General features: G+C 31.4%; 2 protein-coding genes and 1 pseudogene across 3 annotated transcripts; 2 read left to right on the top strand and 1 right to left on the bottom strand.

Annotated features, from left to right (window-relative positions):
- Positions 1-4,554: 4,554 nt before the first annotated feature.
- On the top strand, positions 4,555-4,660 carry LOC137808883 (small nucleolar RNA R71; annotated as a pseudogene).
- An 8,215-nt stretch (positions 4,661-12,875) lies between these two features.
- LOC137808235 (uncharacterized) lies at positions 12,876-16,814 on the top strand. 2 transcript variants are annotated; one of them, XM_068609256.2, is made up of 3 exons: positions 12,876-13,059; positions 13,166-13,334; positions 13,668-14,978. In XM_068609256.2, the coding sequence occupies exon 3, from the start codon at positions 13,691-13,693 to the stop codon at positions 14,720-14,722; it is 1,032 nt and encodes a 343-aa protein (XP_068465357.1). In that variant the 5' UTR covers positions 12,876-13,059; positions 13,166-13,334; positions 13,668-13,690; the 3' UTR covers positions 14,723-14,978. The 2 variants fall into 2 exon arrangements, with proteins under 2 accessions (XP_068465357.1, XP_090155801.1); XM_090299675.1 differs by lacking the exon at positions 12,876-13,059 and adding an exon at positions 16,675-16,814 and having other exon boundaries at positions 13,200-13,334; positions 13,668-14,790.
- Positions 16,815-17,239: 425 nt separating this feature from the next.
- Positions 17,240-20,484, bottom strand: LOC137808237 (peroxidase 73). The gene is made up of 4 exons (XM_068609257.2): positions 19,909-20,484; positions 19,376-19,576; positions 19,040-19,205; positions 17,240-17,917 (listed from the first exon to the last, which is right to left on the bottom strand). Exons 1-4 carry the CDS (start codon positions 20,125-20,127, stop codon positions 17,514-17,516), a joined length of 990 nt encoding a protein of 329 aa, XP_068465358.1. The 5' UTR covers positions 20,128-20,484; the 3' UTR covers positions 17,240-17,513.
- Positions 20,485-21,321: the final 837 nt, after the last annotated feature.

The following is a 21,321-nucleotide window of genomic DNA, read 5'->3' on the forward strand; positions in this document are numbered from 1 at the left end:
ATATGTATTCTTTATTTTTTACTTTTATTGTTAATTTTTTTTATCTTTGCTAGTAAATGGAGTATTCTTTTTATATTTTATTGAAATTTTGAGATAAAATAGTTAAAATTTGGTTAAAAAAGAAGAATTATTATGTAACATCAAATAAGATTGGCTTAAGAGAAGAGTTTTAAAGGTAAGAAATATCTTTTACTAAACTTAATAACATTCTTATAAATAAAGATTCACTACTACGTACAAAGAAGACATTTTAAATTGGTTATTTATAAGTATTTACATAAATTTTAAATTTGATGTAGATTTAATTTGAATACTTACTGATTCACCCCACCACTTGGACTACGTCCAATCCCTTTAAGCAAACTATCTAAGAGCTTTTCACAAAATCGAGTTTTAACTACCCAACTCACTAGACACTCTACTATAGCAAATACAATTTGTAAAATGACAACTATCTTTTCACACACAATTTTGTAGTTCACTTTATAATCTTGTGTATCGTTTCTGTGTGTTTCATCTTTATCTTCAAGGTCTTTATATAAATTTTTTAATATGATCGTTGAAGCTTTGTGTGCCGCATTTCTTCAAGTATTCATTAGACGCTTAGAATGTAAACTTTTGCTTTGAATAATTTCTTGCCCATCTTGAATGTTGATGACTTTTTACGGCAAGTGCACCGCGTTTAATAATTGTCCCTAAGGACGGATATCGATCCCACAAGGAACAGTGAATTATCAAGTACAATAATCGTTAAATATAGAACAAAACAATTAAAAGTGTATTGAGAGTGGTTGTGTTGGCGATGATCAATAAGAAAACAGACAAAGAATTAATTGTTTCAATTGGAAAAATAGGGATTAGTTTCATCTCTCTCACTCTCATGTATTTTGATTAACATGTCAATATTAAGTTTTTTAATTGAAATTGATGCCCGTATAAAAATCATTTATATCGATTCCTCGCATATAAAATCCTTAAGAATGTTCCCTAACTATCGATCCCTCGCATAATTATAAGAACAACTTAGAACGAAACTCAGACGTTTAATAGCAATTAACATCTCAAATCTATTCCTAGCACTCAAATATGTTAAGTATTGTTGTTTAGGTCCGAACCCTAAAAATACCTCCCGGTCAGATTTAAGATTCTCAATTTGTCACGGAAAATTAAAAGTAAAACAACAATACCAATAATCAATCAAGAACTGAATATTAATATATAAAATATCACCTCAATACATAAGAGTTTGAGCAGATTACTCCCAATCCCAAAGGGGTAGAATTAGCCACGCATACTTCTATCACCTTCCATTCTCCCAATTGGGTTACAATTCACTCTATGGTGTTTTCCTCTCAATCTCGCACACTAAGGTTGAGCCTCTAGCCCTCTATTTATCCTAGTTTTCTAGGGTTAGGTTGTTTATTGTGTCGCGCTAATGGGCTAAATGATAAAACATAAAAAAGGCCCAATCTTTCTTTGCATCTTTTTCCATTCTGGGACCTTCTATCTTTATCTTTTTGGCTCAAATCATTCATCTTTAATCCAAATCTCCAATCTTCCTTAGAAATCTGCAATTAACACCAAATTTGGGAATAAAATACTCTTATTCAAATAAAGATCATAAAAAATTGTAAAAAGGTATAAATTCATAAATTAGGGATTATTTTATATGTAAATTAGCAATAAATCCTCATAAGTGTCTATATTTTAATATGAAATATTACTGAAATTAGACACTTATCACTCTCCCCAACTTAGAATCTTGCTTGTCCTCAAGCAAAGTAAATGAATATATTTGAATTTAAATATCAAACAGCTTAATTCACTAAACAACAGATCAAATTAGAAACTTATGATGCTTCCAAATTCAAATATAGAAAATTATAGACACAATCAATTTCCAGGATCAAATCAAAACAAATAAATGACAATTCATCAAGGAATATCTTCTCATATGCTCACGGGTAAGTGTTTGTTTCTCTCTATTTTCACTGAATCATAACAAATCACAGTTGCTTTTCATTTCATCTTCAAATCACAAACACATTAGAAACATGAATCTTGAGGTCTTTTCCAGGGTTGTAATGAGGCTGGGCTTCCAAAAAATACTGGTTTTTCTTAGATAACAAAATGCACATATTAAAGAAGAAGAACATATCTACAATTCAATTATAGAGAACATATATGTTATCTAATTACCACTTTCTTTCGATGTCACCTTTTCCCTCATTTTCTTTTTGACTTTTCATGATTTTCATGAAATTTTTCTATCTTTCTTTTCTATTTATTTTTCTTCTTTTGTTCCTTTTTTTTTTCTTTTCAATAATAGGAAAAGATTCTTCCTATTTTCAACTTTTTGACTTTCACAATCAGAACCAACCATTCCCTTTTCTATATGTATTGCATCTATGTTCTCCTTCCTTAAACATGCTAAAGGGTAGGAAATTATATCAATAAAGGTTAAGGTGCAATATTAACAAAAAGATTCTTGGCCCAAAGGGGATAAAAAAAATGGAATTCTAATATAAAGGTTGGCTTTTTGGTCCTGGCTCCTAATTAACACAAACAAATGCCTCAATCATCTTCATGCTCTTTTATGATGCAACAAAAATAAAAATTAAGCAACCACAACTGTCAAATCATCAGTAAAACTCTCAAAACTGTTTCAGGTTCACACACTCACTTGGTTTAAATGGTCTCATTCCTTTTTGTCTTGTCATTATCTGTCATAATCAATCACCCTGTTAACTTTTCATGTATCATATTTTAACTACATTTGAATAGGGATTCAATCATATTTTCTTTTCTAACCTGTGTCTAATTCATCTCACTATTTAATATTTAAACACAAATTCTTTTTTCCACAATTCAAAATTAATATTCTAGTTCTTTTTTATTTGAAAAAATAAATAAACTAGAAAACAAACAAATTAAAACTGAAATTTAGTCAAGAAAGATAATTCAAGACTTAAAATTACCAAACTAATAAGAAATTTATTCAAAATAAGCAATATAAACAAACTAAACAAATAAGAAAATAAACAGAAAACAAAATAACCGAAAAATAAAATAGATAAAATAAGACAAAATTCAAATAACTGAAAAGAAAAGAGAATTAGAAAGATAAAACCATATTTTTGCTCAATCCTCTCTTCTTAAGAAATCATCCAGCTTTTTGTTAAAATTTTTATCTACAGTCTTGCTTCATTTGCTGGATCTGCCCCCCTGAATAATAGAATGTCCCCAGGTCAAAAATACATAACCTACAAAATGATTAGGAGGCATATAGGATTTTTTTTTTATTATTCTTATTTACTTTTATTTTTTATTTTTTATTTTAAATAAAATCAGCAAAGGTAATAAAACAACATAAAACTAAAATGTGGACTGGGTTGCCTCCCAGTAAGCACTCGTTTAACGTCATCTAGCTTGACGCCTGTTTATTTCAAGATGGACAACTCTCTTTGTTGCATCATGTTGTATGCATTCTTCCTCGTTACAAGAACATCTTCAACCACACGATAAGGATCTTTGATGGATCTTTTTGCCAACTGCATCTTGGTGGGTTGAACCTCCAAATCGCCTAAATACAGTGCAGCCTTGTCCACAGATAAAACACCTATAGACACGGGAAGATTAAAACCTCCTAAGTTCTTAGAATTTTGAAGCAAGTCCCTTTGAGTCATGATACTGCATCTAGCCTCCAACTCTCTATTTCTCTCTTCAATATAGCTCTTATTCTTCAGAAATCTCTCAAATGTTGAATCTTGCTTCAGATTTCCTGCAAAATAATTCCTAGGGAGCAATTTGTCAAAGAATTTTCTGTCCTTCTCTGTTTTTGAAGGAGGATGAGGATATGATAAATCTTTTTCAAGAACACTTCTCTCCTTATTTTTAATTTTTTCTTCCTCACTTCTTTTCATTTCTCTCTCTAACTCCTCAGTCTCATCTTCTTTTTCAGCTATTACCTTATTGCAATGCTCTTTTGGGTTGGTTTGGTTGTCAACTAAAAACTGACCACTTTGTATTTCTTCAAATTGTTTAGCCACTTTTCCCATTTGGATCTCTATATTCCTGATCGTTGTCATGCTATTTTCTTCCATTATCACAAGTTTTGTTAGGGCTTCTTCAACTTTACTCATTCTTTCAAGCATGGATGAATCCTCAACTTCAGGTGAATTGTTCAGATAAGAACAGTGACCATTAGGATGATCACCTCCACAAAAATCACACATGATTGATTGACTCTGGCTTTGAGATGAATGCACAACATATAACTGTTGGGGAAATTTAGCCATTTGTGCGGTTAGTTGCCCAATCTGCTGTGTCAGAATTTTATTTTGAGCCAAGAGTGCATTTTCTAACGACCCTTCCTTCTGAGTATTTTGTATATCATGTTGGGGTTGATAATCAGTTGACACCAATGCAACAATAATCCTTGTCGCTTGTTCTACATCAAGAGCCATCATTGTGCCGCCAGTTGCAACATCTAGGAGCATCTTTGTGTTAGATCTGAGACCGGTGAAAAATATGCTCAGTTGAGCAATATCTTCAAACCCATGATTTGGGCATTTTCTAAGTAACATTTTAAATTTTTCCCATGTCTCATAGAATGATTCATCTACTCCTTGTCTGAACACAGAAATTTCAGACTTTGCTTTGATGTAGCGAGAAATTGGAAAAAATCTTTGCAGAAATTTTTCCTCTACCTCCTTCCAACTAGTGAGACTCTGATTTGGAAGTGATCTGAGCCAATCCTTAGCCTTTCCTGCCAATGACAAAGAAAACAAACGCATATAAGCATTTTCAAGATCACTTGATTGAAAGCCCATTGTTCCCACCAATTCATAAAATGTAGACAAATGTGAACATGGATCCTCATGATCCATGTCTTTGAATTGATGAGTAATGATGAGAGTGAGAAAATTAGGATTTATTTTCAAGGCCTTAGCGGTAGCAGGTATTGCGATACTAGAATAATGCCTTGGTCCTTGGTACATGACATAATCTCCAAGTGTCCTCTTAATAGGTGGTGTTTGTTCTTCTACCATTAGTGAAAAAAAAAAAAAAACAGAGTATTTTTTTTCTTTAAAGAAAAAGTAAAATAAAATAAAAACAAATCTGCAAAATAAAATAAAAATAAAACAAAAACAAAAATAAAACACTAAAATGACGTTAAGAGAAAAATAACAAAAATATTAAAAAAAATATATACAGGTAAAACCAAAACTAAAAACAGAATAAAAGAAAACACTTAAAAACAAGAAATAATGTACATAAAAATAAAAAATAAATACGAGGAATAAAATAAATAAAAAAATAAAATAAAGCTAAACAAGAATAAAACTGAAAAGTATAATTGTAAACAACTAACAGAATTTCTAACTAACTTACGTAAAAATAATTAATTAAAACAAATAAATAAAAACTACGTAAACCTAAATAAAACTACCTACAAATAAACTACGTAAACTAAATCTATAAGAAAAAAAAAACGAAATAACATTTAAGAAAACAAAACAAAATTAAAATCAAAATAAAATAAAATAAAAATAAAAACCAACTAACATAAATAACGTAAAGAAAAAAAATAAAAACAATTTTTTTTTTAAAACACAAAATCTGTAAATTAAAATAAAATAAAATCTATAATGAAATAAAATAAACAAAATCAAAACAATTAAAATATTTACAATATTTAGGAAATTATACTCAACAAATCAAACATGTTCCCCGGCAACGGGGGAAAAACTTCTGATTTTCCTGATAAAATCCATAAATGACTTGTTTTTGGTAAGATATGGACATTACTATATTTAAATTCTGATGCATGATACACATTGGTACTCCAATGCATTTCTCCTTCTAAGTCAGAATAAACATGTTTTCGTACTTTTTCTTTGAAATTAAACGTGTATGTTCCTGCCAAAATCTCGGCAATCACTTGTTCTGATTTTACATATTGATTATTTTGAACTAATAGAAAACTTTTTGGTGGAATAGTCACATTATGTATAATGTCACCATTTTCAATACTAACATACAAGTCTATATAACATAGAAAGGCAGGATGTCCGTGACGTGTACGTGTAGGATGAACCAAATCCTCATTGAATTTAATTTTTCCATTATAAGGTGCTCGCACCTGTTCTGCAGTACCCCTGTGAATACTCCGCCAGTATGAAAAGTTCTTAATGTTAATTGAGTGCCCGGTTCTCCAATGGATTGGCCCGCAATAATACCCACAGCTTCTCCTAATTCCACCAAGTGACCTTGAGTAGGACTTTGGCCATAACACAATCGACAGATCCAAGATGTATTCCTACAGGTAAAAGGAGTTCGTATAGATATTGGTTGTGTTTGAAAGGTTTTAAATTGATTGAAAAGTCCAATTCCAATATCTTGATTTCTAACGGCAATGCATCGTGAACCTCTGTATATATCGTCTGCTAATACACGACCAATTAATGTTTGTGTCCAAGTACTTTCCGGCATCATTTCATTCTGGGTATTCACTGAAATTCCTCGAATGGTACCACAATCTGTTCGACGTATAACAATATGTTGAACCACTTCAACAAGTCTACGTGTAAGATATCCAGCATCTGATGTTCGTACAGCAGTATCTACAACCCCTTTACGAGCTCCATAGCAAGAAATTATATATTCTGTTAAAGAGAGCCCTTCGCGTAAATTGCTTTGAATAGGTAAATCAATCATTTGTCCTTGTGGATCCGACATTAATCCTCTCATACCTACTAATTGGTGTACTTGAGATGCATTTCCTCTAGCTCCCGAAAAGGACATTATATGGACTGGATTAAAAGGATCGGTCATTCTAAAATTAGGATTCATTTCTTGTCGAAAATATTCACTCGTAGCATACCATATCTCAATGGATTGGCGTAATTTTTCTACCGCATGTACATTTCCATAATGATGCTGTTTTTCCAAAATCAAATTTTGGTGTTCAGCATCTCGGACTAGCCATCCTTTAGAAGGTATTGTTAAAAGGTCATCAATTCCTAATGAAATGGATGTAGCCGTAGCTTGGCGGAATCCCAGAGTCTTGACTTGATCCAGGATATGTGATGTATATGCCATTCCGAAGTGATCTATTAATCTGCTAATAAGTCGTTTAATGGCAGTTCCACCTATCACTTTATTGTGAAACATTAGATTGGTCCGTTCTGCCATAAGTACCTCCCTATTCCACTCAGTGGGATTGATTCAGTTCAACAATGGGTTTGAGTCAATGATTGAAAAACTGCCTTTTCTTTATCTTAATTTGTGTATAAATTGAAAAAGTTAAAAACTAGGCTCCTTGTAAAATCATGAAGACCTGAATTTACACCGGTATCATCAGATGACTTTTTACGGCAAAAACTTGATGACTTTTTACGGCAAGTGCAACGCGTTTAATAATTGTCCCTAAGGACGGATATCGATCCCACAAGGAACAGTGAATTATCAAGTACAATAATCGCTAAATATAGAACAAAACAATTAAAAGTGTATTGAGAGTGGTTGTGTTGGCGATGATCAATAAGAAAACAGACAAAGAATTAATTGTTTCAATTGGAAAAATAGGGATTAGTTTCATCTCTCTCACTCTCATGTATTTTGATTAACATGTCAATATTAAGTTTTTTAATTGAAATTGATGCCCGTATAAAAATCATTTATATCGATTCCTCGCATATAAAATCCTTAAGAATGTTCCCTAACTATCGATCCCTCGCATAATTATAAGAACAACTTAGAACGAAACTCAGACGTTTAATAGCAATTAACATCTCAAATCTATTCCTAGCACTCAAATATGTTAAATATTGTTGTTTAGGTCCGAACCCTAAAAATACCTCCCGGTCAGATTTAAGATTCTCAATTTGTCACGGAAAATTAAAAGTAAAACAACAATACCAATAATCAATCAAGAACTGAATATTAATATATAAAATATCACCTCAATACATAAGAATTTGAGCAGATTACTCCCAATCCCAAAGGGGTAGAATTAGCCACGCATACTTCTATCACCTTCCATTCTCCCAATTGGGTTACAATTCACTCTATGGTGTTTTCCTCTCAATCTCGCACACTAAGGTTGAGCCTCTAGCCCTCTATTTATCCTAGTTTTCTAGGGTTAGGTTGTTTATTGTGTCGCGCTAATGAGCTAAATGATAAAACATAAAAAAAGGCCCAATCTTTCTTTGCATCTTTTTCCATTCTGGGACCTTCTATCTTTATCTTTTTGGCTCTGCAATTAACACCAAATTTGGGAATAAAATACTCTTATTCAAATAAAGATCATAAAAAATTGTAAAAAGGTATAAATTCATAAATTAGGGATTATTTTATATGTAAATTAGCAATAAATCCTCATAAGTGTCTATATTTTAATATGAAATATTACTGAAATTAGACACTTATCAAATGTGTGAGACAATTTAAATTGTTTCTTCTTTTCTCAAATGTGTACGTAGAAGTTTTAATTCCATTTACTAAAATATCTATTAAAATTTGCATCGTTGATCTTCCTTCGTGTAGTAGACGCTCAATAACACAATGTTCACTTTGATGTAATTTGTGTGTCTTAATCACATACTTGATCTTTTAAATTGTTTCTTCATTTATAAAAATTTGAATGTTGAAGCTTTATCATATTTGTACTTGAATCTCCAATATTTTTTTTTTGCTTAGTAATGAATAAATTAAATAAAAATGGAACACTTTTGGGTATTCCAACCCTTATATAAAAAGCTCAATGCCCGTGTCCCGTGTGGCAAGCCATGAACCCAGAACATATACTACAACACAACCCTTTCTAGTACCAAACCTAACAACACACACTAACAACTCAACGAACTATATACAACGACATATCATATAAAGTTCTTACACCCGTTGACATACAATGTGACAAAAACACAAGGGAACAACACTTTCCCCCAAATAAACCACACCATTCAACCTCACCCTTACTTTTTAATTGACCTTAAACAAGTCTTTTGATCCATGCACCATTGGGGACCTCAAACAATCTTCAATGTATTGTACCATTGATCATCTTTCTCGTATTAGATGCTAGAAAATAAATCTTTTGATATCGAACTTTTAATACGTCTTGATCACTTGTTGTACATGGAATTCTTTTTCTATTTTCATTCATAAAAGTTTGATATTGTTTTAATCTTCTTTCATGCAATTCTCGTACTATAGCAACATCGTTTTCTCATTAGACACATATTCTCATATGTCTTTAAATTCTAAAAATATTTTTTTGAATCATTTTAAATATTAGAATTAATAATTATTATTATTATTATTTAAGTGCATGGTTAAACCCTAAAAATTTCAAATCTTACTCTCCTAACCACATTAAAAGCTTAATATTATCCGCCATGATTTTGCTTCCAAAGCAAATAGATACTTTCCTTGTAAGATTACAATATTTTCTCGTTAAAACATCTATCATTCAACTAATACATTTTATTATATAATCAATTATTCCATATATATATATATATATATATGATAGTTTCAACATGTTACATAAGTACAACTTGTATGCCTCCATTGTTCCTCATTTATGCTTATAATGTTCGAAACCAACATGCCAAAGGGATGAAGTTCATCCATTTTATAAACACAAATTTGATCTATTTTTCATGAATTGAAATCTTTCATATGATAGGTAATATTTAAATTATCATGTGTCTGTGTTTGCGATCATCTAATCAAATTACGTAAAAGAAAAATAACAGATAATAAATCCTCTGCCACATAACATTAGCATGAAAATAAAATAAATACCATATATTCATCTCTTACAAAATATTTATTTATCATCGCCTAATTAATATTCACCTCATCACTTACTAATAATATGCATATAACTCCCTAATTTGTTATAGGATCCAAGACACACCTTACCCTAAAATAATAATATTCATCGTCTAAATATATTTTGAATAAAGGATTGTTTCTGTCATTCAAGATATGAAAAACATTTACACTAATTCTAATCTAGACAACATAATTTTGTAACAATGTGACTACTCATATTTGTATGGTTCCAAAAAAAATATGATATCTATGATTTCTATTTTTATTCCATATGTATAATCATTTCCAACCATGTATAGTCTTTAATGTTGATGTTAGCTTATACATACAAATTGACCCACTTTATATAGATATATTTTATCATCTTAACCAAAATTTGTTTTAACATCTCATTGTTATAACCAAAATCTTATGGTTGTTTTATATTTGTCAATTTGCACAGTACGTAATGGTCAAGTTGTTGTCTTGAGTGCTTCTTTTCAACTATGGAAAGGGGTTGATAGTTATTTAAGTCCATTTAGAAACATTTTTTCTTCAACAAATCAGTTAATGAAGTTGTTATTTGTGCATAGCCTTTTACAAACTCTAGTAATACCCTTTAACACTAAAAAAAATTACGTAACTATGTTGGTATTTAAAATAGTTTATATTATTGATAAATAATTTTTAAATTGATATCTAATTAGCTATCAAAGTTTTATCTACCAATTATTTAGATTTTACAAGTTAGTAGCTAAAACATTGGTAATTAATTTGATACCAATTTAATTTTATTTTTACAATAATAGAAACTGTTTTAGATACTAATAATTTTTTTAGTATCTAAAATAATATCTAATTTAGTCAATATAACAATTAATTATTATAACAACTAATTATTATTTGTCTCTAAAAATTAAAATTTTATTTAGTGATTTTCTTATAGCATATGGATATCATGTAAATGAGCCTATATAGGAGCATATTCACATCCCTTTCAATGTGACAAATTTACCATTATACAAGAATTTTAAATTTTAATCAACCACATGATGATCACTAGTTTTCAGCCAATTAGCTCCCAAAATAAGATTTGCACCTGAAATTGTGAGCAAATATACAGGCATTTGAAATGAATTCTCTAGAGCTTGTATGGCCAATGTTTGAATTAAACCTTATGTAGCAATGTAATTGTCATTTCTCACCATTACTTTGAACATGGGTGTTGGTTCGACCAGAACCTTCAAAATAATTTAAAGACGAGGTTGCAAACATTTATCTGAACTCCCTCCATCTACTAACACAATCAGAAGTAATTTGTCAATATAAATTTTATATTGAAGTCTAAATTTTTTCCTTTTTAGTTTTACTTTTTGAGGGAAGTTTATTGAAGTCTTTTACTATGTGATGGTTGTGAAAGTATTTTTTTTTATGGCGTAGAATATAAGATTACAAATTTATCCTTGTTTTTAAAAATTAGAATAATAAAATATTATGTATTTTTGTCTAAATTTTGACGAATTAAAATTATTAATAGTATAATTCGATATAGTTGAATAATTAACTTCGAAAAAAATGAGTTACTTGATGAAAAATAATTTACATGCAAAATTTTTGAATATATGTAAAAATTGTAAATTGTTATATAGAAATAAATAATTTAAATATTCATAAATTTAAAAATTATAATTAAAAAATCTTTTTTATTAAATGTAAGTTTTTTACTATAAATAACTACATATTTTTCTATTAAAAATTTATTTTATTATTAATTATTATTATTTTATTTTATTAAAAAATTTGTGTTAGTTAAATTTATTTAATAACTAATATTTATAACGAAGTCTACTTTTTATTAATGAAAAAGAGAAAAAAAACGTGAAATCCTAAAATAAAAAGGGACAAATTTGGAAAGAACCCAATGTTGAGTTGGTCTTCCCTCTGGTTCTCTTCATTTTAAGGAGAAGAAATTTATTGTTCATACTTATATCTTTTCATTTTCTTCTTCACAAAATCAGGAATCCAAATAAGAGATATATCCTCACATATTTGCTTATGAACAGTACATTCATAGAAACAAATAGACCATAAGGTTGTGTTTAGATTGGGGAGAGGATGTGTGAGAATTTAAGAAAGTGAATGTGTGAGAATTTGAGAGAAAAGTGTGAAGAAAATGAGTGTGTTTGGATGATTTGTAAGGAAAGTTTATTGAAATTTGTGAGTGATGTGATGATTGTGAGTATTTTTAATGTAAAATGCAAGTTTACAAATTTATCCTTGCATTTACAAATATCTAAATAATAAAATACGAAGTATTTTTGTGTAGATTTGAGTTAATTAAAATATTTTAAATTATTTTTGTTACTGTTGAATATTTTATTTCGATGCCGTTAAATAATTATTTTTAAAAAAATACGAATTACTTAAGATTATCGAAACATGACAAGAATCGTAACAATAATATTATTTAAAAATATACAAATTTATTATTATATTTATTTATACATTTTGAAAGGTTTTTATATTTATTGATTTAGATTGTATGCAACCATCTAAATATTTTAGAGAATATTTTATAATAATAAAAAATGTTATATTTAAAGTGAATTGTACAACAGATTTATTTATAAAAAAGAGAAAATATATAGAATAAAGTATGAAATATCATATAATATAATAAAAAAGTAATTGAAATAAAAAAATATTATTATATATATTATTGCATGAATGTCAAAGAAAAAAAGAAGGGTAAAAAAGGAAAAACATCACCATCCTAAATGACTTTCTCTTCAAATCTTTACTGAGAGAAATCAGTATTCACGCATATTCACTCTCATCATTTGCACATCCTTATCCAAATGATCGATATCCCCTCACATCCTTAGTTTTATAAAGAACTTGTCTAATTTTTGTTTTTCAATTTCCAGAAAAATTTTGATATAATATTTTGACAAAAATTGAAGGGTTTTGATCTTGGTTGGGTGGAGGGAGTGAATGAGTAAGAGTAAGATGGTGAAGATAAACAGTGAAGGCATTGCAAAACGCACGTGGCTTTGACCATATTGACTTGGAACTTGGAGGCTTTGGGAAAGGTCAAACTGGTCCTCTCTCCTCTATCTTTCCCAGCCCTAATCCTTTTTCTGCTCCCACTTCCGAAGCGGTAGCTACCACTGTAGTCATCCACTAACTGCAATTCCAAACAACCCTTTCACTCTCAATTCAAATTTCAAGGTTTTGCATTCTCACTCTTCACTGTTTTTTTTCTTTCTTTTCCCGCTTCACTCTTCACTTTTCGCACTCGCCACTTTTCGATTCTTCATCAATTTCGCGCCTTCAGGTTCCTCCTCTGTTGCTCCAACTATCGATTTCAACTTCCATAACCAACCTTTGCATTCTCTCCCATCATCACTTTCTTTCCTCTCCTCATTGCCCCTCTTACTTTCCGATTCTTTTATCAATTTCGCGCGTTCAGGTTCCTCCTCTATTGCTCTGCCATTCGATTTCATGTAAGAGAACTTCTTTTCCCATATATGTCAATTTTTATTTTCCTTGATCCTTTCTGCTAAATTAGTTAGTCTTTTTTTGTCATGCCACCGATTGTCATCTTAATTGCTAGTGTAGCGAATAATTGCATGCTGTTTTGTTTTTAACTTTGAGAATTTTAGTATTTAGGTTTTGGCTATTGTTTACCCCTTGTATTCAGTGCCGTGTTTGTGCTGCCTTGGTTTATTTTTATTGCAGCAATTGATGGAACCGAATTTTACCTTTTGTGTTCCCGTTACATTATGAATTTTTGTTGGAGGAAGTTTAATTGTATGATGGTTTGTTTCTGATTTCAGTGGTGATAATTTGGGCAAGCACCATGCCAGCGGTGCGGTGTTTTTTTCCCGAAGACACCGTAGAGCAGAAGTTACATATAGAAAGGAAGCTTGGTAGTGTCAGAGCACGCAAGTATTTTGATCTGCTGCAGAGATTTCTGAGTCTCAAAATTAGCAAAAGTGAATTTGATAGGACCTGCATAGCAACTATTGGGAGAGAAAATGTCCCTCTTCATAATCATTTGCTCAAGTCAATCCTGAGAAAAGCATGTCTCTCCAAGGCATCTGGGCCAAGAGAAAGCAAAGTAGAAAGTTCTTTGAATGTGAAAACGCCAAATGGATGTAGCAATCTTCAATTTCTGTGCAAGGACTTTCCACAATCTCCTCGAAAAGGCAGGACTCCAAATTTGCGTGATCGCAGATACAGGGACCGTCCCAGCCCTCTTGGTCCTCATGGAAAGAAAAACATTGGATGTGATGATTCAGCACCGAAAATTCATGAGCAGCAGAGCTTTGTCGATCTACAGTCTCCAGGGAGTAGACTTGCTCTCCCTGTGGAAGATGAGGAGGTTGATCAGGATTCTGAAATCCCGAACGTTTACAAAAGGGGTCCAATTGAAGCACCTCTGGCTATTCCAACTTACAAGAGAAGACGGCAAAAATATTTATATCAAGGATTATCACTTGGTACTTTAAGTGATACCTGTCAAAGCATTGGTCAGTTACCTGATACATCTTCTTTGACCAAAAGGTTGGAGCAGAAATTGGAAACAGAAGGATGTAAGATCTCTATGGATGCAGCCAGCTTGTTAAATAATGCACTTGATCTTTATCTCAAAAGATTGATAAAGCCCTGTTTGGATTTTGCTGCTTCAAAGTCTGTAAATAAGTTTAGTGCTTCAATCCAACCTGGTTTAAAGGAGTTACCAATGAGAAGGGGTATGCAAAAGCCAGTTGGATCTGCTTCTGTATCTATATCTGACTTTAGAACAGCAATAGAGTTGAATCCTACTATATTAGGGAAAGATTGGCCTCTAAATTTAGAGAAGGTTTGCCTACGTGAATTAGAGGAATGATCCAAGCCAGGTTCAATACTGCCGGCTATAAAATTGAATTCTCCTTGAAGTGATGATATTGGAATAGGGTAAGTCTACTCTGAATCTAGTATTTGATTTTTCACTCAACATTGCTGACATACTTTAGTGGAAATGTGAGAAGTTTTGATCTGGTGACTACAAGCTGTATAGTTTCAGTGCTGACAAATTTAGTTTGGGACATTGTGACGTGTTAAATTTTAAAAATTATTACCATAAGAATAAAGTTTACTGAATAGATGAGATCCCTTTTATATATAGTTAGGTTATTTCTTCTTTGTACGAGTTTTTATGTGTGTAAAGCATTCTCAATCATTTCATTCCAAACATTCCATTCTGTTCTAAGTTCTGAATATAATTAATGCATGCATGACTAACTATAGCATCTTATGTGTTCTTTTGTACAAATGTCATGCTTCTAGTTTGTTTCAAATACATGCAAATTGGTTTTCATATGCGCAAATACCACTCCAATTTTTTTTTTCTTTGTTTACTCCCTACGTTTTTTAAAACTTCAAATAATAAGAGAATGAAAATGAAACATGAAAGATCCCACCTAAACGAACAACTTTCTATTTAGAATATATAAATCATAACTTTTTTTTTTTACTTCAAAAGTGTTCTCTTGGGATCTAAAGATTTTAATGCTCTCTGTAATATTTCTATTTTCAAGTTTTGATTGGTAGATTAATTAACAATATACAAGTGGTGTGATTCTAGGTGTGAGGAATTGAATTTCATGCAAAAATCCAATAAGTACAAAAACGTGCTTTATCTGCTGAGCATAAAAGACATAAATTTGCAACCATGGCTTTGATCAGGATTCCATGTTGTTTTGGGTTTTCTGAGTATTATAGTTGTGTTTGATGGTTCAAGGTCTTTAATCTGTGGTTCGTTTGTTGCAATTTATTTGTATGATTGACGCTTGATGGTCATGGTAAGACATGTGAAACTGGGAGTGCACTGTCTGTTGTGTTTATGGGGTTTGGCAGCGTATATCAGTTTTAAATATTGTTACCATCAAGCGATTAGAAGTTAAATCTATAGTTAGGCAATATAAATTAATATTTAGTCGGTTTATTTTATAAAATTAAAATTTATAATAAATAAATATATTTTATATAAAAAAATTGTAATTAAAAATCATAATAAATAAATATAATTGACTATTTAAATTTACAATGAGCAATTTAAATTGTGGTATGATATGAGATTATTTTTATTTATAAATAATTTCTCTCAAAAAAAACTATTGATAAGGTAGAGTGAAATAGACAGGTGGTGAAGAAGATCAAATATCCAAATAAAGATAAAAGAGGATGGTAGTTTGAGACGGTTGTGGGAATTGTTTTGGCTAGTTGCCTGAACAGTCTGATAGAGTGAAGTGCACATTATTAAAAAGGGAGAAGAGAGAATATGTTGTGAATATTTAATCTAAAGGGTGAAGGGAGTCAGAGTCTCTTTATTCTTGTATATTCTAATTTATAATATGACTATTTTTAAGAGTACTGCTCATATGCTATATGATTTGTGATTCAAAAGTCTTTGCAACAATTTTCGACATGATACTATGAGTTGGGGCTTGTGATGGAGAATTTGACATTTAAATTAGCAGAATATGGGTGTCTATCCTATGGCCTTACTAGAAGTATATACAGACATTCTTTATGGAAGATATATTTGGCAACTAGTTAGTTTTTCTTTCCACTTATGTCTGTTTCCTAGTTCTTTAACAATTTTTCTTGGAGCATCTTTACAGATTATGTTAAGTGAGGGGATTTTCTTTTGGACATGGCTTTTGAACAGCTGCTCCTTTAAGTTTGTGTAAATGTGCTGCTTCTAGTTACTGTCTGTAGCATCCTAAAATATTTTTGTTGAATAGTCTCAATGCATATGAATCTGCAAATGGAGCTTCTAAATTGCACACATTACAGGTACATGGTGAACAAACCATCTGCATACAAGGTTTGTTCTCCCACCAAACTTGGATTTTAAGTTCTCATTTTCTTGTTGTGTGCGGAGTTGTATTTTATTTCCATGAAATTTTGGGTGATGGAATTGGTTTTGTTTTATATACAGAAAATATTGGAGTTTGAATGTAAAGATAAGATCGCTCGCATGGTTTTGAAATTGATTGAAATCATAGTTAATGCAAATAGGTAAGCTTAGTTTTTCACTTGCATTGTTTTATATGCCGTTATATTCGTATGGAGACGTTGAGATTATTTCAAGCCAACAAATGCAGGACAAATTATGCAAGAAAACAAATGAAAGCTGATAGTGGACAAATCAACAGCTTTCAATGCTTTTCAAGAAAACCTAAACTAAAATGAAAGAGAACTGTATTCTTCTACAGCATGCTTAATTTTTTTATTAAATGAAATACGTATTCTTAATGTAAGTTACTTACTATTAAAGTAATATGTTTATGTCATTATTTGATCCAGAAATTTAATTCTAGCATAAACCATAAATAAAAAAAAACAACAGAGGTTCAAGTATTCTAAAATCCATTTATTGAATTTTTATTTTTATGAACAATCCAAAGTTCATAGTTTGGGAGGACTTTGAATCATTTGGAACATTACAACAAATAAAAACTCAACCTTAACCTTCTCTTCTTCCCGGAAAATCCCTCTCATGTCCCGAATTATTCGCAAACAAATTTATTAACAACAATTAGTCTAACCGCCCCTTGCAAATTAAATTCCCCCATTAAAGTTGCAACTTGCTTTCCTCCTAAAACATGCACTGTTTGCGACTTTGTCTTGAATTAAAGCACAGAGCAATCGGTACGAATTTTGCCATTTCTTGCAGTCTTGACTCCAACACGACCCAGTTTTGTAATAGCAGCAATGAAGTTAGAGTTGAAAACGTTAGAATTTGAAGCAAAGGAATTAACGGTGTTCCTGGACCTCTGGTCAGTGAAGAGGATTTGGTCCGAGGTGAAGAGGCCCTTTCCTTGTTGGAGGTTTTGGTAATAAACATTGTCGAATTTTCGGGCAGTGGTTGGGTCCATGTCGATGGCAATCCTTGGGTCCACGTTCCTTGGGCACATTTGTTGCAGTTGGGTTGCGTATTGCTTGTTCAACGTTGGGTCCACTGGAGTTTGGCCATTGAAGTTGTATATTCTATTGGCGAACTTGCTGCAGTGGGAGAATCCAAGGGTGTGTGCACCTGCAAAATCACAATTAAGCACGTTGATTGAGGGTGGATAAAGTAAATCTGCAAGACAACTAAAACTATTAACTAATGAACAGTTTTTTATTCAGATTTCAGATCTCAACCACGTTTTGTTTTCTGGCTCTGCAACTTGCATGCATGCAGCTCACAAGCTTCAAGCTCGCTTCTCTATATCATTTCATTGAATGGTTTTTATTCACAAATAATTGTGTTTTATTATACTTAACACACTAATCTCTTACTTCTCCATTATTTATCTTTAAAGACTTGTTTGAGCTTTTATAGAGCAACATAATAAAAAACACCTTTAAAATATATTTAGCTATTGTATTATTTTCAAAAATAACATTTTTATTTTAAAAAAAATATTAATTAATGATCAAATCTATATCAAGGTCGTCATTTTTATGCCATCAATCATGTTTTTTAATTAAATAACAACAAGTTAATATCTTTATTTAAAACTTTGTACTGAAGACTATTTAAGGATTTTCAGTTTTACTTATTTAAATCCATTTAAGAATTAACATTAAGTAAAATCATTTAAGTCTTAAAAAGCTATTAGGTAGTTTGGAACTTGTCACGATCTTTCCTAACTTTTACATTATAAATAGTTAAATGTCATTATTTTTTTTCTCATAAATTAAAACACAGGTGTACACATATAGACAGGTGTTTTCGGTCCCATATCAACCACTTAAGTTTCTCTACTTCAGCTTCTCTTTTTAAAGTTTCATAAACCAAACAATTTAAATGTGTAATAGCATCTCCTTCTTTTCAAAAACTATCAATACATTTTACAAGATTATCAATATATAGTATTAACCGATGTGATATGTCTTTAGGTTTTTTAATTCATGAAAATTAATAAAATTCAATTAAATATAAAGTACTGATCAACTATGAACATGGAGACAAAGCATCTAATAAATTTCCCCCTTCACCCACCTCTTTTGTTTTTTTAAGTTTTACATTAACCAAATGACCAATTTGGCTCGTGTGGATCATTATCACTTCATTTGACTGTAACATAATTGAGTACATACATTATCAACCACCCTAATAAGGTTATTATGTTAATGGGACCATTGTAGAAAAGAGTTGCAGGGTCATTACCTGAGAGAGCAATCATATCAGTTTGGGTGAGTCCGTTTGCAGCAAAAAGGGAGTTGAGCTGGTTCAAATTGAAAGTTGGCTGTGGAAGCCTTCCATTTACATCAGAAGCTCTTGAAACCAACCCATCAAACCTTCCCAATTCAACCTTATAGGAAGGTCCACCAGACTGCACCACACATTAATTCATTTTAATAATTAATAAATGAATGAAAACAAACTATACATACTTGGATTAAAACAGTTTTATACCATGTGATCTAATTAAAAACTACAATTTGTGTTAGGTATAAAATTATTTTATATGTACACAGATTTTGGAGTGATTGAAGAACTAACCAGTACAATAACATCACGGGTAGCCAAGGCGAGGATATCAGCACACGAGACTTTGTTCCTGCACTGAGGGACAGCATCTACTGCAGCTTTTGCTTTGATCACTGTGTCAAATCCATCACCCGCCAATGAAAGATTGTCTGGGTGATCCTTCTCCGCTTGGTTATTTCCATTAGATGCCACCAAAACCGAGGCATCACAACCCTTTATGTAACACCCCAAACAACAAAATTAATAACAGCATTCATCACTTCAACAACAAATTGTTGTCTCTAGTCTCAAAAGTAACTTCTCAAAAAACTGATTTTCAACCTCAATGCCAAGATTTTTAGACTTTTCTCAACCTGACTACAATACTATAAATAAAGAAATCAGTGATCAAATTTAGCATTGGAAAATTACCCTCTTTTACTGATTCTTGGGATCATTAACTTGTAGAAAGTTTATATTTGAAGAAAATGTCATACTTTAGAAAAAGTTTTGTCTTAGTGCAGTAATTGGCATTATATGGGCAGGGAATTGATTGGTGGATTTACCTGGACAAAGCAATCGTGAAAGAAGAGACGAAGGGTGGCTGGAACAGTGACAAAGGTTTGCTGGAACTTATTGGTAACTGCCTGTCTAACTATGCTTTCAAGATTGGGGCATACATTGGCATAGTGGTTTGGACTAAGCTGGGCAGAGGTTGGATGAAGATTATAGAGGGACAGTGTTAATGAGAGCGACCACACAAGTATGAGATTTAGCCGACCCATTTACTATGTTTTGCAGAGGGAGATAGACAAAAGAGAATTACCAAGAGGTTTTTGTGACAAAGGTACTGAGTAAGGTGTTTAAGTGGGGATATATAAGAGCAACCGAGTTAAGCTAAGAGTGGGACATGGCTCACGAGGCAGCCAGTTGTCTTGGAATCTTTTCAAAACACAAATTAAGAAAACAAAATTGTATTATTTATTATTATTATATTATTGTTTGAACAAACAATAACAATAGGCTCCGAAAGGGACACTGTTGAGAGGTTTGGTGTGTCTGTGTGTCTGTGGCCGCCTTGTTCCATTCAAATAACTGCTTGCTTGCTTGGGTTGCTTTGATCTTTGTCAAAGGAAGGGGTTCCAGAAAGGAGCTGGGGAAGGGATTATTTATGTCATGGGAATCCTCAACTCTTAATTTCTAAAAAGTTGTTGTCCACAACAAAGTTAGAGAGAGACAGAAAGGTGAAGGGGCTGCCAAAATATACAGCACGAGAAAGAAAGGTCAAGGTTACTACTTTACTTTCTATGGGCTCCCCTGCTGCAAATAAATAAAGTTTGCATTTTTTTCTGTTAGTTAGAGTTGTTCTGATAAAGTATATGTTCCTACATGTTCTTGAAAAACATGTGTAGGCTCATAGTTTTAACCAATTTTGAAGATTTTTAATTGATGGAGATTAAACTGATCCTTATTTTTGCATATCCAGACCAAACTTGATTGAATTAAACTAACTACTTCAACTTTACTATGTAACAAGTAATTTTTCATGACTGAGATCAGGTGCAGCTTTTTGTTTGAGAACTGCGTAGGATTTGTTTCCTGAAGAAACCTTATTTGGAAATACAGTGATGGGTTTGAAGTGAATTAATAAAATACTGATTCATAATATTTATATTTTTACATTATAATTTTATTTAATACATATATGATTTGACCTTGAAGTAGACAGTGGTCGATTCTGTACAGCAGGGCAGTAGATTACTTTATAAAGAATAATTGGGCATAAGATGAGGATTATCCTGGGAACATGTGGTGAGACAGAAGACATTCACCCTTTTCAGTACAAAAACAATGTATGCTTTATCCAGGATTGGATCCCTGATTATTAGAGTTTATTTAATGAAACTAAAAAATATAATAATCTTTTCATGATAATAAAATAGTTCTACCATGTTTATTTTATCTATTATATTATCTCC

Source organism: Phaseolus vulgaris, chromosome 3, assembly GCF_051622355.1.
Source record: "Phaseolus vulgaris cultivar YP4 chromosome 3, ASM5162235v1, whole genome shotgun sequence".
Taxonomy (NCBI): domain Eukaryota; kingdom Viridiplantae; phylum Streptophyta; class Magnoliopsida; order Fabales; family Fabaceae; genus Phaseolus; species Phaseolus vulgaris.

Coding starts and splice junctions, on each gene's coding strand:
- LOC137808235 (XM_068609256.2), top strand. CDS start 13,691: ATGCCAGCGGTGCGGTGTTTTTTTCCCGAAGACACCGTAGAGCAGAAG.
- LOC137808237 (XM_068609257.2), bottom strand. CDS start 20,127: ATGGGTCGGCTAAATCTCATACTTGTGTGGTCGCTCTCATTAACACTG. Junction 19,577..19,908: donor TTCACGATTGCTTTGTCCAG/GTAAATCCACCA, acceptor TGTTACATAAAG/GGTTGTGATGCCTCGGTTTT. Junction 19,206..19,375: donor CCCGTGATGTTATTGTACTG/GTTAGTTCTTCA, acceptor TGTGTGGTGCAG/TCTGGTGGACCTTCCTATAA.